This window comes from Tachyglossus aculeatus, chromosome X1 (genome assembly GCF_015852505.1).
Source record: "Tachyglossus aculeatus isolate mTacAcu1 chromosome X1, mTacAcu1.pri, whole genome shotgun sequence".
In the NCBI taxonomy this organism is placed as follows: Eukaryota; Metazoa; Chordata; class Mammalia; order Monotremata; family Tachyglossidae; genus Tachyglossus; species Tachyglossus aculeatus.
This window is the reverse complement of record NC_052101.1, coordinates 34,157,714-34,171,668: the sequence shown is the minus strand read 5'-3', so window position 1 is coordinate 34,171,668 and position 13,955 is coordinate 34,157,714. Positions and strand designations below refer to the sequence as shown.

At 47.2% G+C, this 13,955-nt stretch overlaps 1 protein-coding gene across 2 annotated transcripts in view; it reads left to right on the top strand.

Moving 5' to 3' along the window:
• Positions 1-12,751, top strand: part of CNOT8 (CCR4-NOT transcription complex subunit 8) — a 30,508-nt gene extending 17,757 nt beyond the window's left edge. For both annotated transcript variants that reach the window (XM_038739826.1, XM_038739825.1), the window contains exons 5-7: positions 242-386; positions 6,181-6,291; positions 11,328-12,751. In XM_038739826.1, the coding sequence (XP_038595754.1) occupies positions 242-386; positions 6,181-6,291; positions 11,328-11,477 (406 nt within the window). In that variant the 3' untranslated portion in view covers positions 11,478-12,751. The remainder of the gene's footprint in view (positions 1-241; positions 387-6,180; positions 6,292-11,327) is intronic.
• Positions 12,752-13,955: the final 1,204 nt, after the last annotated feature.

Genomic DNA, 13,955 nt, shown 5'->3' with positions numbered 1-13,955 from the left:
GAAAAGGGACCTTGTAAGAGGTGCTTCGGTTGTTCAGTCAGTGGTAATTATTGAGTGCTCGCTGTAAAGTGCAGAGCACTGGGCTGAGCGCTTGGGAGAGGAGAATACAGCCGAGTTGGTAGACGTGTTCCCAGCCCACAAAGCACGTACAGGTCTAGAAGAATTACTGTAAATTCAGAAATGATAGGCTGTGTCCTTAAGTGCTGTGGGGTCGAACCTGTGTTCCATCTTGCCTTGGTAGTGGTTATGATTTTGGCTACATGGTGAAGCTACTGACTGATTCCCGACTGCCCGAGGAGGAGCATGAGTTTTTCCACATCCTGAACCTCTTCTTTCCCTCCATCTATGATGTGAAGTACCTGATGAAGAGCTGCAAAAATCTCAAAGTAAGCTTTTTCTTAATACAAGTTGTACAGAGTAGAGAGAACCACTCACCAGACTGTGTTTTTTTCTCTCTCTCCCTGCCCCTCTTTAGACTTAAATGCCAATAAATAGTATTTATTGAGCACCTACTTGGTACAGAGCACTGTGTTAGGGATTTAGGAAAGTGCAGCGGAAGCACAAGACCTGGGCCTCGCTCTCGAGAAGTTTCGATTCTGACAGGAGAGGTAGACACCGATTGTTTACAGATACAGCAGGAGAGAAAATAAAAGTACAGCTAGTAACAGTAAGAGTGATGACAGATGGATGGATAAATGAATAAAGAGGTACATTACGTAAACGTATAGATTCATTCAGCCGTATTTATTGAGCGCTTACTGTGTGCAGAGTACTGTACTGAGCGCTTGATAGATGCCCGTAAGTGCTAGGGATGGCTGAATATACAGAAGGGCTTAATACCTATTCCAGTTTGTTGACAGGTAGGATTCCTGGGAGCGCTGCCCTCCTTTTACTGGGCTTTGTGTCGTGATGGCAGAGGGATGAAGAAAGTAGGAGAGGAAAACAAAAAGAAATGGGGAAGGGGAAAGAACCTCTGTTCTGTGGGGGATGGATGTGGGATCTTCTTTAAAAAATTACTTTTGATGCTCCGAAGGAATAGATAAAATAACAATAGGAAAAAATCAACAGCATGGCCTAGTGGAAAGAGCACAGGCCTGGGAGTTAGAAGGACCCGGGTTCTAATCCCAGGTCTGCCGCTTGTCTGCCGTGTGACCTTGGGCAAGTCACTTAACTTCTCTGTGCCTGTCACCTCATTTGTAAAATGGGGATTAAGACTGAGCTCAGTGTGGGACAGTGACCATCCAAACCAGTCACTTTGTGTCTACCACCGCCCGTATTACAGTGCCTGGCACATAGTAAATGCATAACCAATACCATGATTACTATTACTGTTGTCGTTACTAAAAGGAGAAGGGGAAAGAGAATGAGAGAGAATTGTAAACCGAAGAAAAACCTCCCAACTAAATAGTAGGAGAATACACAGTTATCAGGAAGGTAAGGCTAAAGCCAGCACATTGGACTTCATCCTTTCACTCACCAAGGAAACCCTTGTCGTTGCTAAAAGGAGAAGGGGAAAGAGAATGAGAGCGAAATGTAAACCGAAGAAAAACCTCCCAACTAAATAGTAGGAGAATACACAGTTATCAGGAAGGTAAGGCTAAAGTCAGCACATTGGACCTCATCCTTTCAGTCACCAAGGAAACCCTTGGGGATGGACATACACAGAGCATGCTGTGCCAAGCACTGGGGTTAGTAGGTTATCAGATAGGACTGAGGCTTTTCCCACATGGGTCTCACCCCTCAAGAATGATTTGCCCGTGCTGTCTTCCCGCTCACTTCCATTTCCCCCCCCCCCCCTTTTTGTCCCATCTTCTGCTCTCTGCCTTTCCTATCCTCCTCCTCCTTCCTTTCTGCAAAACACCTGCTCCTTTTACACCTGTCTGTTTTACCTTTGGTCACACAATTTATTTTTCTTCCCTCCCATACTCCTTTCCTGCTGTCAGCATGCTGACGTTTCCTCTTCTCCTCACCCTAGGCTGAATCCTCTTCCGCTTCTCTCGTCATCACCTGCCACCCCTCTCTTTTGGGGGGGGGGTGGCCGCCTGCTGCCTCCTCTGGTATCTTCCTTGCTCTAACTCACATCTTAAACCTTTCCCTCTTTCCCTTTTAAACCTTAAACAATTGCTCTGGTCCTTTTTCTTTTCTTTTCTTTTCTTTTCTTTTCTTTTCTTTTCTTTTCTTTTCTTTTCTTTTCTTTTCTTTTCTTTTCTTTTCTTTTCTTTTCTTCTTTTCCTTCCCTTCCCTCCCCTCCCCTCCCCTCCCCTTCCCTTTCCTCTTTTCTTTTCTTTTCCTTTCCTTTCCTTTCCTTTCCTTTCCTTTCCTTTCCTTTCCTTTCCTTTCCTTTTTTCCTTTCATTTTTTCCTTTCCTTTCCTTTCCTTTCCTTTCCTTTCCTTTCCTTTCCTTTCCTTTCCTTTCCTTTCCTTTCCTTTCCTTTCCTTTCCTTTCCTTTCCTTTCCTTTCCTTTCCTTTCCTTTCCTTTCCTTTCCTTTCCTTTCCTTTCCTTTCCCTTTCCTTTCCTTTCCTTTCCTTTTCCTTTCCTTTCCTTTTCTTTTCTCCTTTTCACCCTGGAGCCTTCTGAGCAGTCCTATCTTTGAGGCGGCTACCTGGATGTCCTGATGGACTCCTGAGAAGCCGCAGGGACATGCCATAATCGTCTCCGGGTTTGGGTGCAGCAGATCCGATTCTACCTTCCAATAGCTCTTGACGACTCAAGTCAGATAAAATATACTGACTTTGCAAAATTATCTTTTATATATATATATATATATATATATATATGTATATATATATATATATATATATATTATAGCTCAGGATATAAAAATTATACAAATTATAGCTCAGGATAATATTGTGATACTTGTTAAGTGCTTCCTTATGTGTCAAGCACTGTACCAAGCACTGGGGTAGATACAGGGCAGTCTGGTCGGACACAATCCCCGTCCCATGTGGGACTCAGAAACTAAGGGAGAACAGATATTCAAGCCCCATTTTACAGATGAGGAAACTGAGGTATAGAGGCGTTCAGTGACTTGCCCAAGGTCACAGCGCAGGCAAGGGGCAGATCTGGAATTAGAACTCGGATCCCCTGACACCCACGCCCTTGTTTCCCACAGGGCCACACTGCTTCTCAGGATGCTCAGTCTGGGGAATTTATCAGGGCTGAATTAATTGGGTGTGATACCCGAAGAGGTTAGAATCAATTTCATAATGTATTATGAAAAGTACCCAATTTTGTGGTTCGGTGGGTTCTAAAATGTAGAAGTTCGGGACTTTGACCAAAACTTTAAAAAGAGGTCATTTTTTACAATTTACTATGTAGGAATCAATCAATCAATCGTATTTATTGAGCGCTTACTGTGTGTGGAGCACTGTACTAAGCGCTTGGGAAGTACAAGTTGGCAACGTATAGAGATGGTCCCGACCCAACAGTGGGCTAACAGTCTAGAAGGGGGAGGCGGAGAACAAAACCAAACATATTAAACAAAATAAAATAAATAGAATAGATATGTACAAGTAGACTAAATAAATAAATAAAGGAAGTCAATACCCTGCATCAGGCCAGACCTGCTTGTTCCAGGGAACACGCAATTTTGGGCTGTTACCCGTAATAGGATTTCTTCTGCATAATCTAGACACAGCAGAAGCCCTCTGCACCATTTGTGGTTTAATAATAATAATAATAATAATAATGATGGCATTTGTTAAGCGCTTACTATGCGCAAAGCACCGTTCTAAGCGCTGGGGGGGGGGATACAATGTGATCAAGTTGTCCCACGTGGGGCTCACAGTCTTAATCCCCATTTTTACAGATGAGGCAACTGAGGCTCAGAGAAGTGAAGTGACTTGCCCAAGGTCACACAGCAGACTTGTGGTGGAGCCGGGATTCGAACCCTTGACCTCTGACTCCAAAGCCCGGGCTCTTTCCACTGAGCCATGCTGCTTGTCACACAGCGTCTGTGGTTTGTCCGTGGTATTTGCTGAGCGCTTTGTGGAAAGCACTGAACTGAGCACTCGGAGGAGTACAGTATAGTCGACAAAATTCCTGTTGTCCAGGAGCTTCCATTGTAGCGGGGGGCCACCATGGGAAGTTTGACACTTGGATTTAGCCATTCCATTCCATTCCATTCCATTCCATTCCATTCCATTCCGTTGCCATTCCCACTGCCGCCGTTTTTCGGCAGCCTGGGGCTCAGGGTCACGGCCGGGGTCCACTCGCGGGGAAGAGTAAGGGATCCGGAAAGTTGAGGAGTGATTAACACTGGAGAAGCAGTGTGGCTCAGAGGAAAGAGCACGGCCCTGGGAGTCCGAGGTCATGGGTTCTAATCCCGGCCCCGCCACTTGTCAGCTGTGTGACTTCGGGCAAGTCACTTCGCTCCTCTGGGCCTCAGTTCCCTCATCTGGAAAATGGGGATTAAGACTGTGAGCCCCGTGTGGGACAACCTGATTACCTGGTATCCCCCAGTGCACATAGTAAGCGCTTAACAAATACCATCATTATTATTAAGTAGAGTGATTTGTTGGGGCCTGGAAAGTAAATGGCACCGGGATGATGCCAAAGGGCCACGAAATTCTACTCCTTTTTCATCAGGGAGGGCGCAAAGTATCAGCAGTAGATGGAGCGGGCAGAGGAGAGGCGATTATTTATTTTACTTGTGCATATCTATTCTATTTATTTTATTTTCTTAGTATGGTTTTGTTCTCTGTCTCCCCCTTTTAGACTGTGAGCCCACTGTTGGGTAGGGACCGTCTCTAGATGTTGCCAACTTGGACTTCCCAAGCGCTTAGTACAGTGCTCTGCACATAGTAAGCGGTCAATAAATATGATTGATGATGATGATGATGATGATGATGATGAGGCCCTCAGGTCATCGCCCTTTGTTTTCCGTCTGACCCCAGGGAGGGCGCAAAGCATCAGCATTAGATGGAGCGGGCAGAGGAGAGGCGATTTCTTTATTTATTTTACTTGTACATATCTATTCTATTTATTTTATTTTGTTAGTATGTTTGGTTTTGTTCTCCGTCTTCCCCTTTTAGACTGTGAGCCCACTGTTGGGTAGGGACTGTCTCTAGATGTTGCCAACTTGGACTTCCCAAGCGCTTAGTACAGTGCTCTGCACACAGTAAGCGCTCAATTAATACGATTGCTGATGATGATGATGAGGCCCTCAGGTCATGGCCCTTTGTTTTCCGTCTGACCCCAGGGAGGGCGCAAAGCATCAGCATTAGATGGAGCGGGCAGAGGAGAGGCGATTTCTTTATTTATTTTACTTGTACATATCTGTTCTATTTACTTTATTTTGTTAGTATGTTTGGTTTTGTTCTCCGTCTCCCCCTTTTAGACTGTGAGCCCACTGTTGGGTAGGGACCGTCTCTAGATGTTGCCAACTTGGACTTCCCAAGCGCTTAGTACAGTGCTCTGCACATAGTAAGCGCTCAATAAATACGATTGATGATGATGATGATGATGATGAGACCCTCAGGTCATGGCCCTTTGTTTTCCGTCTGACCCCAGGGAGGGCGCAAAGCATCAGCATTAGATGGAGCGGGCAGAGGAGAGGCGATTTCTTTATTTATTTTACTTGTACATATCTGTTCTATTTATTTTATTTTCTTAGTATGTTTGGTTTTGTTCTCCGTCTCCCCCTTTTAGACTGTGAGCCCACTGTTGGGTAGGGACTGTCCCTAGATGTTGCCAACTTGGACTTCCCAAGCGCTTAGTACAGTGCTCTGCACATAGTAAGCGCTCAAAAATACGATTGATGATGATGATGATATCTATTCTATTTATTTTATTTTGTTAGTATGTTTGGTTTTGTTCTCCGTCTCCCCCTTTTAGACTGTGAGCCCACTGTTGGGTAGGGACTGTCTCTAGATGTTGCCAACTTGGACTTCCCAAGCGCCTAGTACAGTGCTCTGCACATAGCAAGCGCTCAAAAATACGATTGATGATGATATCTATTCTATTTATTTTATTTTGTTAGTATGTTTGGTTTTGTTCTCCGTCTCCCCCTTTTAGACTTTGAGCCCACTGTTGGGTAGGGACCGTCTCTAGATGTTGCCAACTTGGACTTCCCAAGTGCTTAGTCCAGTGCTCTGCACACAGTAAGCGCTCAATAAATACGATTGCTGACGATGATGAGGCCCTCAGTTTCCCTTTGTTTTCCGTCTGACCCCAGGGAGGGCTTCAGGAAGTTGCTGATCAGCTGGATTTGCAGCGTATTGGAAGGCAGCATCAGGCAGGTTCGGACTCGCTGCTCACGGGAATGGCGTTCTTCAGGATGAAAGAGGTAAGCGCGGCCCGGATCAGCCACTCGAGCTTCAGCGGGGTATGCCTACGTGCCCTAGGCTATAATTTGCTAAACTAGCCATGCTAGACTGCTGAAATATGTGGTTCCCATTAGAATTTGGCAGGACGCTACAAATAACAGGACGGTCCTTTCCCCAGGACAACGCATCGGCCACAGCCCTCCCACCCAGGCCTCCGGGTGCTTGCTGGAAGTCTGAAAGCCTCCAAACGTTCCCCGGAGGCTTCTCATTTTGACGGTCCCGACCCAACAGTGGGCTCACAGTCTAGAAGGGGAAGGCAGAGAACAAAACAAACATATTTAACAAAATAAAATAAATAGAATAGATATGTGCAAGCAAAATAAATAAAGTCAATGCCCTGCATCAGGCCAGACCTGCTTGTTCCAGGGAACATGCAGTGGGCTTAGCTGTCATCATCATCATCATCAATCGTATTTATTGAGCACTTACTGTGTGCAGAGCACTGGACTAAGCGCTTGGGAAGTCCAAGTCGGCAACATAGAGAGACAGTCCCTACCCAACAGTGGGCTCACAGTCGAAAAGGGGGAGCTATGCGACAGGCAGGTGTCCGTTAGGCCCACGTATTAGTTCAGTGGGGAAACGGAATGGTTATTGTTTGGCGTGAACCAGGACTAATCAGTCAGTGGTATTTATTAATACTACTAATAATAATAATAATGGCATTTATTAAGCGCTTACTATGTGCAAAGCACTGTTCTAAGCGCTGGGAAGGTTACAAGGTGACCAGGTTGTCCCCCCGGGGGCTCACATTCTTCATCCCCATTTTACAGACGAGGTAACGGATGCCCAGAGAAGTCAAGTGACTTGCCCAAAGTCACCCAGCTGACAATCAATCAATCAATCAATCAATCGTATTTATTGAGCGCTTACTGTGTGCAGAGCACTGTACTAAGCGCTTGGGAAGTACAAATTGGCAACATATAGAGACAGTCCCTACCCAACAGTGGACAAGTGGCGGAGCCGGGATTTGAACCCATGACCTCCCACTGCAAAGCCCAGGCTTTTGTCCACTGAGCCACGCTGCTTCTCTGTTGAGCGCTTACTGTGTGCAGAGCACCGTACTAAGCACTTGGGAGAGGATAGTACAACGGAGCCGATAGCACATTCCCCGCCCCTTGAGTTTACAGTCCGAGGTAATCAGGTTGTCCCCCGTGGGGCTCACAGCCTTCATCCCCATTTTACAGATGAGGTCACTGAGGCATGGAGAAGCTAAGTGACTCGCCCAAAGGTCACGCAGCTGCCAAGTGGCGGAGCTGGGATTAGAACCCACGACCTCTGACTCCCAAGCACTTAATACAGTGCTTTGGGACTGTCTCTATATAATAATAATAATGGCATTTATTAAGCGCTTACTATGTGCAAAGCACTGTTCTAAGCGCTGGGGGATTGTCCCACGTGGGGCTCACAGTCTTAATCCCATTTTACAGATGAGCTAACCGAGGCGCAGAGAAGTTAAGTGGCTTGCCCAAGGCCCCACAGCTGACAAGTGGCGGAGCCGGGATTCAAACCCATGACCCCTGACTCCAAAGCCCGGGCTCTTTCCACTGAGCCACGATGTTGCCAACTTGTACTTCCCAAGCGCTCGGTACAGTGCTCTGCACACAGTAAGCGCTCAATAAATACGATTGATGATGATGGTAAACGCTCAATAGATGCGATTGAATCAATGGAGGTGGTGGAGGAAGGGAGCCCTCCTTGATGGGGCAGAGGAGGGAGACTGAGTCCATTGTGGGCAGGAATATGTGTTGTGCTGTCCTTTCCCAGTGCGTAGTGCAGTGTTTTGCACGCTGTAGGTACTAAGCACTTGGGAGAGGATAGTACAACAGAGCCGATAGCACGTTCCCTGCCCCTTGAGTTTACAGTCCGAGGTAATCAGGTTGTCCCCCGTGGGGCTCACAGCCTTAATCCCCATTTTACAGATGAGGCCACTGAGGCATGGAGAAGCTAAGTGACTCGCCCAAAGGTCACGCAGCTGCCAAGTGGCGGAGCCGGGATTAGAACCCACGACCTCTGACTCCCGAGCACTTAATACAGTGCTTCGGGACTGTCTCTATATGTTGTCAACTTGTACTTCCCAAGCGCTTGGTACAGCGCTCTGCACACAGTGAGCGCTCAATAAATACAATTGATGATGATGATGATAAACGCTCAATAGATGCGATTGAATCAGTGGAGGTGGTGGAGGAAGGGAGCCCTCCTCGATGGGGCGGAGGAGGGAGACTGAGTCCATTGTGGGCAGGAATATGTGTTGTGCTGTCCTTTCCCAAGTGCGTAGTGCAGTGTTTTGCACGCTGTAGGTACTAAGCACTTGGGAGAGGATAGTACAACAGAGCCGATAGCACGTTCCCTGCCCCTTGAGTTTACAGTCCGAGGTAATCAGGTTGTCCCCCGTGGGGCTCACAGCCTTAATCCCCATTTTACAGATGAGGCCACTGAGGCATGGAGAAGCTAAGTGACTCGCCCAAAGGTCACGCAGCTGCCAAGTGGCGGAGCTGAGATTAGAACCCACAACCTCTGACTCCCGAGCACTTAATACAGTGCTTCGGGACTGTCTCTATATGTTGTCAACTTGTACTTCCCAAGCGCTTGGTACAGCGCTCTGCACACAGTGAGCGCTCAATAAATACAATTGATGATGATGATGATAAACGCTCAATAGATGCGATTGAATCAGTGGAGGTGGTGGAGGAAGGGAGCCCTCCTCGATGGGGCGGAGGAGGGAGACTGAGTCCATTGTGGGCAGGAATATGTGTTGTGCTGTCCTTTCCCAAGTGCGTAGTGCAGTGTTTTGCACGCTGTATGTACTAAGCATTTGGGAGAGGACAGTACAACAGAGCCGATAGCACATTCCCTGCCCCTTGAGTGTACAGTCCAAGGTAATCAGGTTGTCCCCCGTGGGGCTCACAGCCTTAATCCCCATTTTACAGATGAGGCCACTGAGGCATGGAGAAGCTAAGTGACTCGCCCAAAGGTCACGCAGCTGCCAAGTGGCGGAGCCGGGATTAGAACCCACGACCTCTGACTCCCAGGCACTTAATACAGTGCTTTGCACCCAGTAAACGCTCAACAGATGCAATTGAGTCAGTGGAGGTGGTGGAGGAAGGGAGCCCTCCTTGATGGGGCAGAGGAGGGAGACTGAGTTCATTGTGGGCAGGAATATGTGCTGTATTGTCCTTTCCCAGTGCGTAGTGCAGTGTTTTGCGCGCTGTATGTACTAAGCACTTGGGAGAGGACAGTACAACAGAGCCGATAGCACATTCCCTGCCCCTTGAGTGTACAGTCCACTTACCGCCGGCTACGAAGCAGGAAGGATTTAGAAACCATCTCGCTCTTCCTGCCTCTGCCGACCCGGTCTTACGCCGTCAAGTCGTCCCTCTCCCGCGGCGACTCCGTGGACACCTCTCTCCCACAACAGTCGGATCCATAGTCGACCCAGGCGGGGCTGGAATTCCCTCGATCAGTGTGGGGAAGCGAGGCGCGACAAGGCGGCTCAGTGGAAAGAGCCCGGGCTTTGGAGTCGGAGGTCATGGGTTCGAATGCCGGCCCCGCCAGTTGTCAGCTGCGTGACTTCGGGCAAGTCACTTCACTTCTCCGGGCCTCAGTTCCCTCATCTGTAAAATGGGGATGAAGCCTGTGAGCCCCCCCTGTGGAACAGCCTGATTACCTTGTATCCCCCCAGCGCTTAGAACAGTGCTTTGCACATAGGAAGCGCTTAATAAATGCCATTATAAAGGTGGGGGGCAATCCTTGTGTAGCTGCTCCTCCTCCTCCAGGAGGCCTTCCCAGACTGAGCCCCTTCCTTCCTCTCCCCCTCTCCATCCCCCCCATCTTACCTCCTTCCCTTCCCCACAGCACCTGTATATATGTTTGTACATATTTATTACTCTATTTATTTTACTTGTACATATCTATTCTATTTATTTTGTTAGTACGTTTGGTTTTGTTCTCTGTCTCCCCCTTTTAGACTGTGAGCCCACTGTTGGGTAGGGACTGTCTCTGTATGTTGCCAATTTGTACTTCCCAAGCGCTTAGTCCAGTGCTCTGCACATAGTAAGCGCTCAATAAATACGATTGATGATGATGCTCCTTCCAGTAATAGTGGAGCAACAGGGAACCGTTTCCCCGTCCCCCAGAGAATCCGGTCCAGTTACCCCCACAACGGTCACTGGAAACCATCCAGTTACAGGGAGGAACTGTGGGCCATGGTATGTCATGGGGTAACAAAAATGACTGAAATCTCTTCTTTCAGGGTGGATAAAGTGGTTATTGCTCGTGTCGTTCTCTTTTTACGGTGACGAGAGGACTCGCTGCATTTAGTAAACCAGAATTGCATCCTTACAGCGGGTGCCTTTTTCTTTGCTCGCGCCGTTCTTTTTATGGTGACGAGTGGACTCGCTTCATTTAATAAACCAGACTTGCATCCTTACAGCGGGTGCCTTTTTCTTTGCTCGTGCCGTTCTTTTTACGGTGACGAGGACTCGCCGCATTTAATAAACCAGAATTGCATCCTTACAGCAGGTGCCTTTTTCTTTGCTCGCGCCGTTCTTTTTACGGCGACGAGAGGGCTCGCTGCATTTAATAAACCAGAATTGCATCCTTACAGCGGGTGCCTTTTTCTTTTTTCTTTGCTCGTGCTGTTCTTTTTACCGTGACGAGAGGACTCGCTGCATTTAGTAAACCAGAACTGCATCCTTACAGCAGGTGCTTTGCTCGTGCCGTTCTTTTTACGGTGACGAGTGGACTCGCTGCATTTAATAAACCAGAATTGCATCCTTACAGCGGGTGCCTTTTTCTTTGCTCGCGCCGTTCTTTTTACGGTGACGAGAGGGCTCGCTGCATTTAATAAACCAGAATTGCATCCTTACAGCAGGTGCCTTTTTCTTTGCTCGCGCCGCTCCTTTTACGGCGACGAGAGGACTCGCCGCATTTGATAAACCTGAATTGTGTCGCCGTCCTTACAGCAGGTGCCTTTTTCTTTCTTTTTCTCCTCTCCTAGTTGTTTTTTGAGGACAGTATCGATGACGCCAAGTACTGTGGGAGGCTGTACGGCCTTGGCACCGGCGTGGCACAGAAGCAGAATGAGGATGTGGACTCTGCTCAGGAGAAGATGAGCATCCTGGCTATTATCAATAATATGCAGCAGTGACCGTGGGGTACAGCCTTTCAGGATGGGCCAGTTCTGTTGTGGTGCTTGCTGTCCTGGACTGTGAGGTGTGTGTACGTGTGTGTGTGTGTGTGTGTGTGTGTGCGCGCGCGTGCGTGCGTGGTGTCTGTCTCACTTTACCGCCCCCCCTTTTCCTCCAGAAAAAGCTATTGAACATATTGTATCTCCAGTCCGCATCGAGCCGAGCGACTGTTGTTTTACTAAAGACAAATGTCTTTATTTTAGATCCGGAAAAGGGAAATTCATGCTGAATTATTCACGAGCAGCTCCCCCCCCCAACTCTCCTCCTCCCTGTCACGGCATAGTAATACCAGCATCAAGGCCTCACCACTTGACTCCTTTTTAATATCCACGCCAAGCCGGAAACCAGTAAAATGTATATATAACTCTTCTCTGTTGTCCTTCTTTTTCTTTTAAACTTACTGCAAATCGGGGAGACTGAAGGTCTTAGTGAAGGTCACAGCTTGGAAATGTACCGACAGTGAGAGGAACTGATGCGCTTAGGGGATTGTTTGTAGGCTTAGATGGTAGTTTTGGTGTTTTTTTTTTCCTCTCTCTCTGTATTACATGGATATTTGCTCATCACTGCTGGCAGTTTGGGACTAACCCTTCTCTAAAGCAAACTACAGCTTGGTTAAGTCTTTCTGCCCTTCAGTCTTGATGGCATTTGGAGGGGTCTCCTAAGAGCTGAAATGATGTCATTTTCTTATGTCATTTGCCTGGTGTGCCAATGGCTTCCTCAGAAATGTTCTGGAATTCATGGGGAAAAGGCACGATAACTTCCCTTCCCTTTCCCACGGAAATGAGCCAAACGATTGTTCGGACCAAATATCTCTTCTGATTGCAGATGGTGCTTTTAACCTCTTCCTCATTTCCTTCCCCTTTACTTGGCCTTCCAGCAAGGCTAAGTCTAGGAGGTGGGGAAATGAGAGAACTGGGAAGTTACCCGCTTGTAGTGGAAAATAGGACAGCAAAGGACTTCAATTTTGCTCTTCTAGCAATCCTTTGGAATAATAACCCACACCTGGGATAGGGTACTCACGACACGGAATATGTTTTATTCTTTGAATGACCAGAACATGGAACTGAGGACCTTTAAAGCTGACGACTGACTGAAGCAGAGTAACAGTCTTGCCTCTGGACAAGCTTCTCGATTTGCAATGCTTAAAACTGTGTCAAGTATTACGCTGGTATTTCAAATGCTTGTAAATATTATTTATGTTTTTAATTTTGTAAAATAAAGATTTTTTTAACCAGTAACACAAGCTCGGTCTTTCCCAGCAGCAGGTTGATGACTTGGTCCCGAAAGGTAGAGAAGCAACTCTCTCGTCTATGTAGAGTCACTTAGCTCTTCCTCAACTTGGTAGTTTTTGAACAGAATCAAGATGGGTCTGTCTTTCTGATGAAGTGAGAACGAGGCAAAGATACGGAGCGGTTGAGGGGGTTGTAGCAATGGTGGGGATGGCCTGAGGTAACCGTTCCCACCCCTTCCACTCCGGGAACAGATTAGCTCATTGTTTCCAGGTGCCTGTCCACCCCACAAGCTGGGGCCCTTCTTTGCACCTAGTAACTATAGGTGCATTCATTTCAAATAGAGAAGCAGTGTGGTCTAGTGGCTAGAGCGCAGGCTGAGGAGTCATGAGGACCTGGGTTTGAATCCTGACTCCACCACTTGCCTCCTGGGTGACCCTGGGCAAGTCACTTCACTTCTCTGGGCCTCGGTTACCTCACCTGCAAAGTCACCTCACCTGCAAAGTGGGGACTGTGAGCCCCACATGGGACGTGGGTGGTCTAAAACCTGGTTAGTCTGTCTCTGCCCCAGTTTTTAGTATGCGCTTAACTACCATAAAAATTAAAACAGAAGTATTTTAAGACTGGTCAAACTATCCTTAACTCAGCGCTAATGTTTCTTAGATCAGAATGGTCTTCTTCCCGGTTGTGACTGTGAAACGGCTGCAGTCAAAAAAGGACAACGGGGTGTGTTCTAGCCTTTTAAAAAACGGTATTTGTTAAGCGCTTACTAATGGTAGCCAAAAAGGTTAGGGAATGATCGTAATTAATGTTCTTGCTCGCAGATGAGCACATTCTGGTAACTTATTGGCAGCCTTGAATGACAGACCCCAGACCCAGTAGGTGGATGTTTATTTCCTATGGTCTGATTGGATAAATACACAACCTTAATAAAGGTAAGAACTCAAGTAGGAGGTAAGCGTGACCAAATGGGTGAATGCATTGAAGATCAGACACTGTAACTCAGGAGTATACAATAACTGATTGTTTCTCCATCAACATACAGGGACTCTGGATGATCTTAGGTAGCAGGAATGATGACTTCATCTCTACCGTTTAGGGGGCAACAATCGTACCCAAATACCCTGTAAAGGTAGGTTTATAGGAAATGGTATTCAGGACTGGGTCCCAGGCCTCTGGTTTGTTTTTGCTGGATTGTGAAAAATCCCT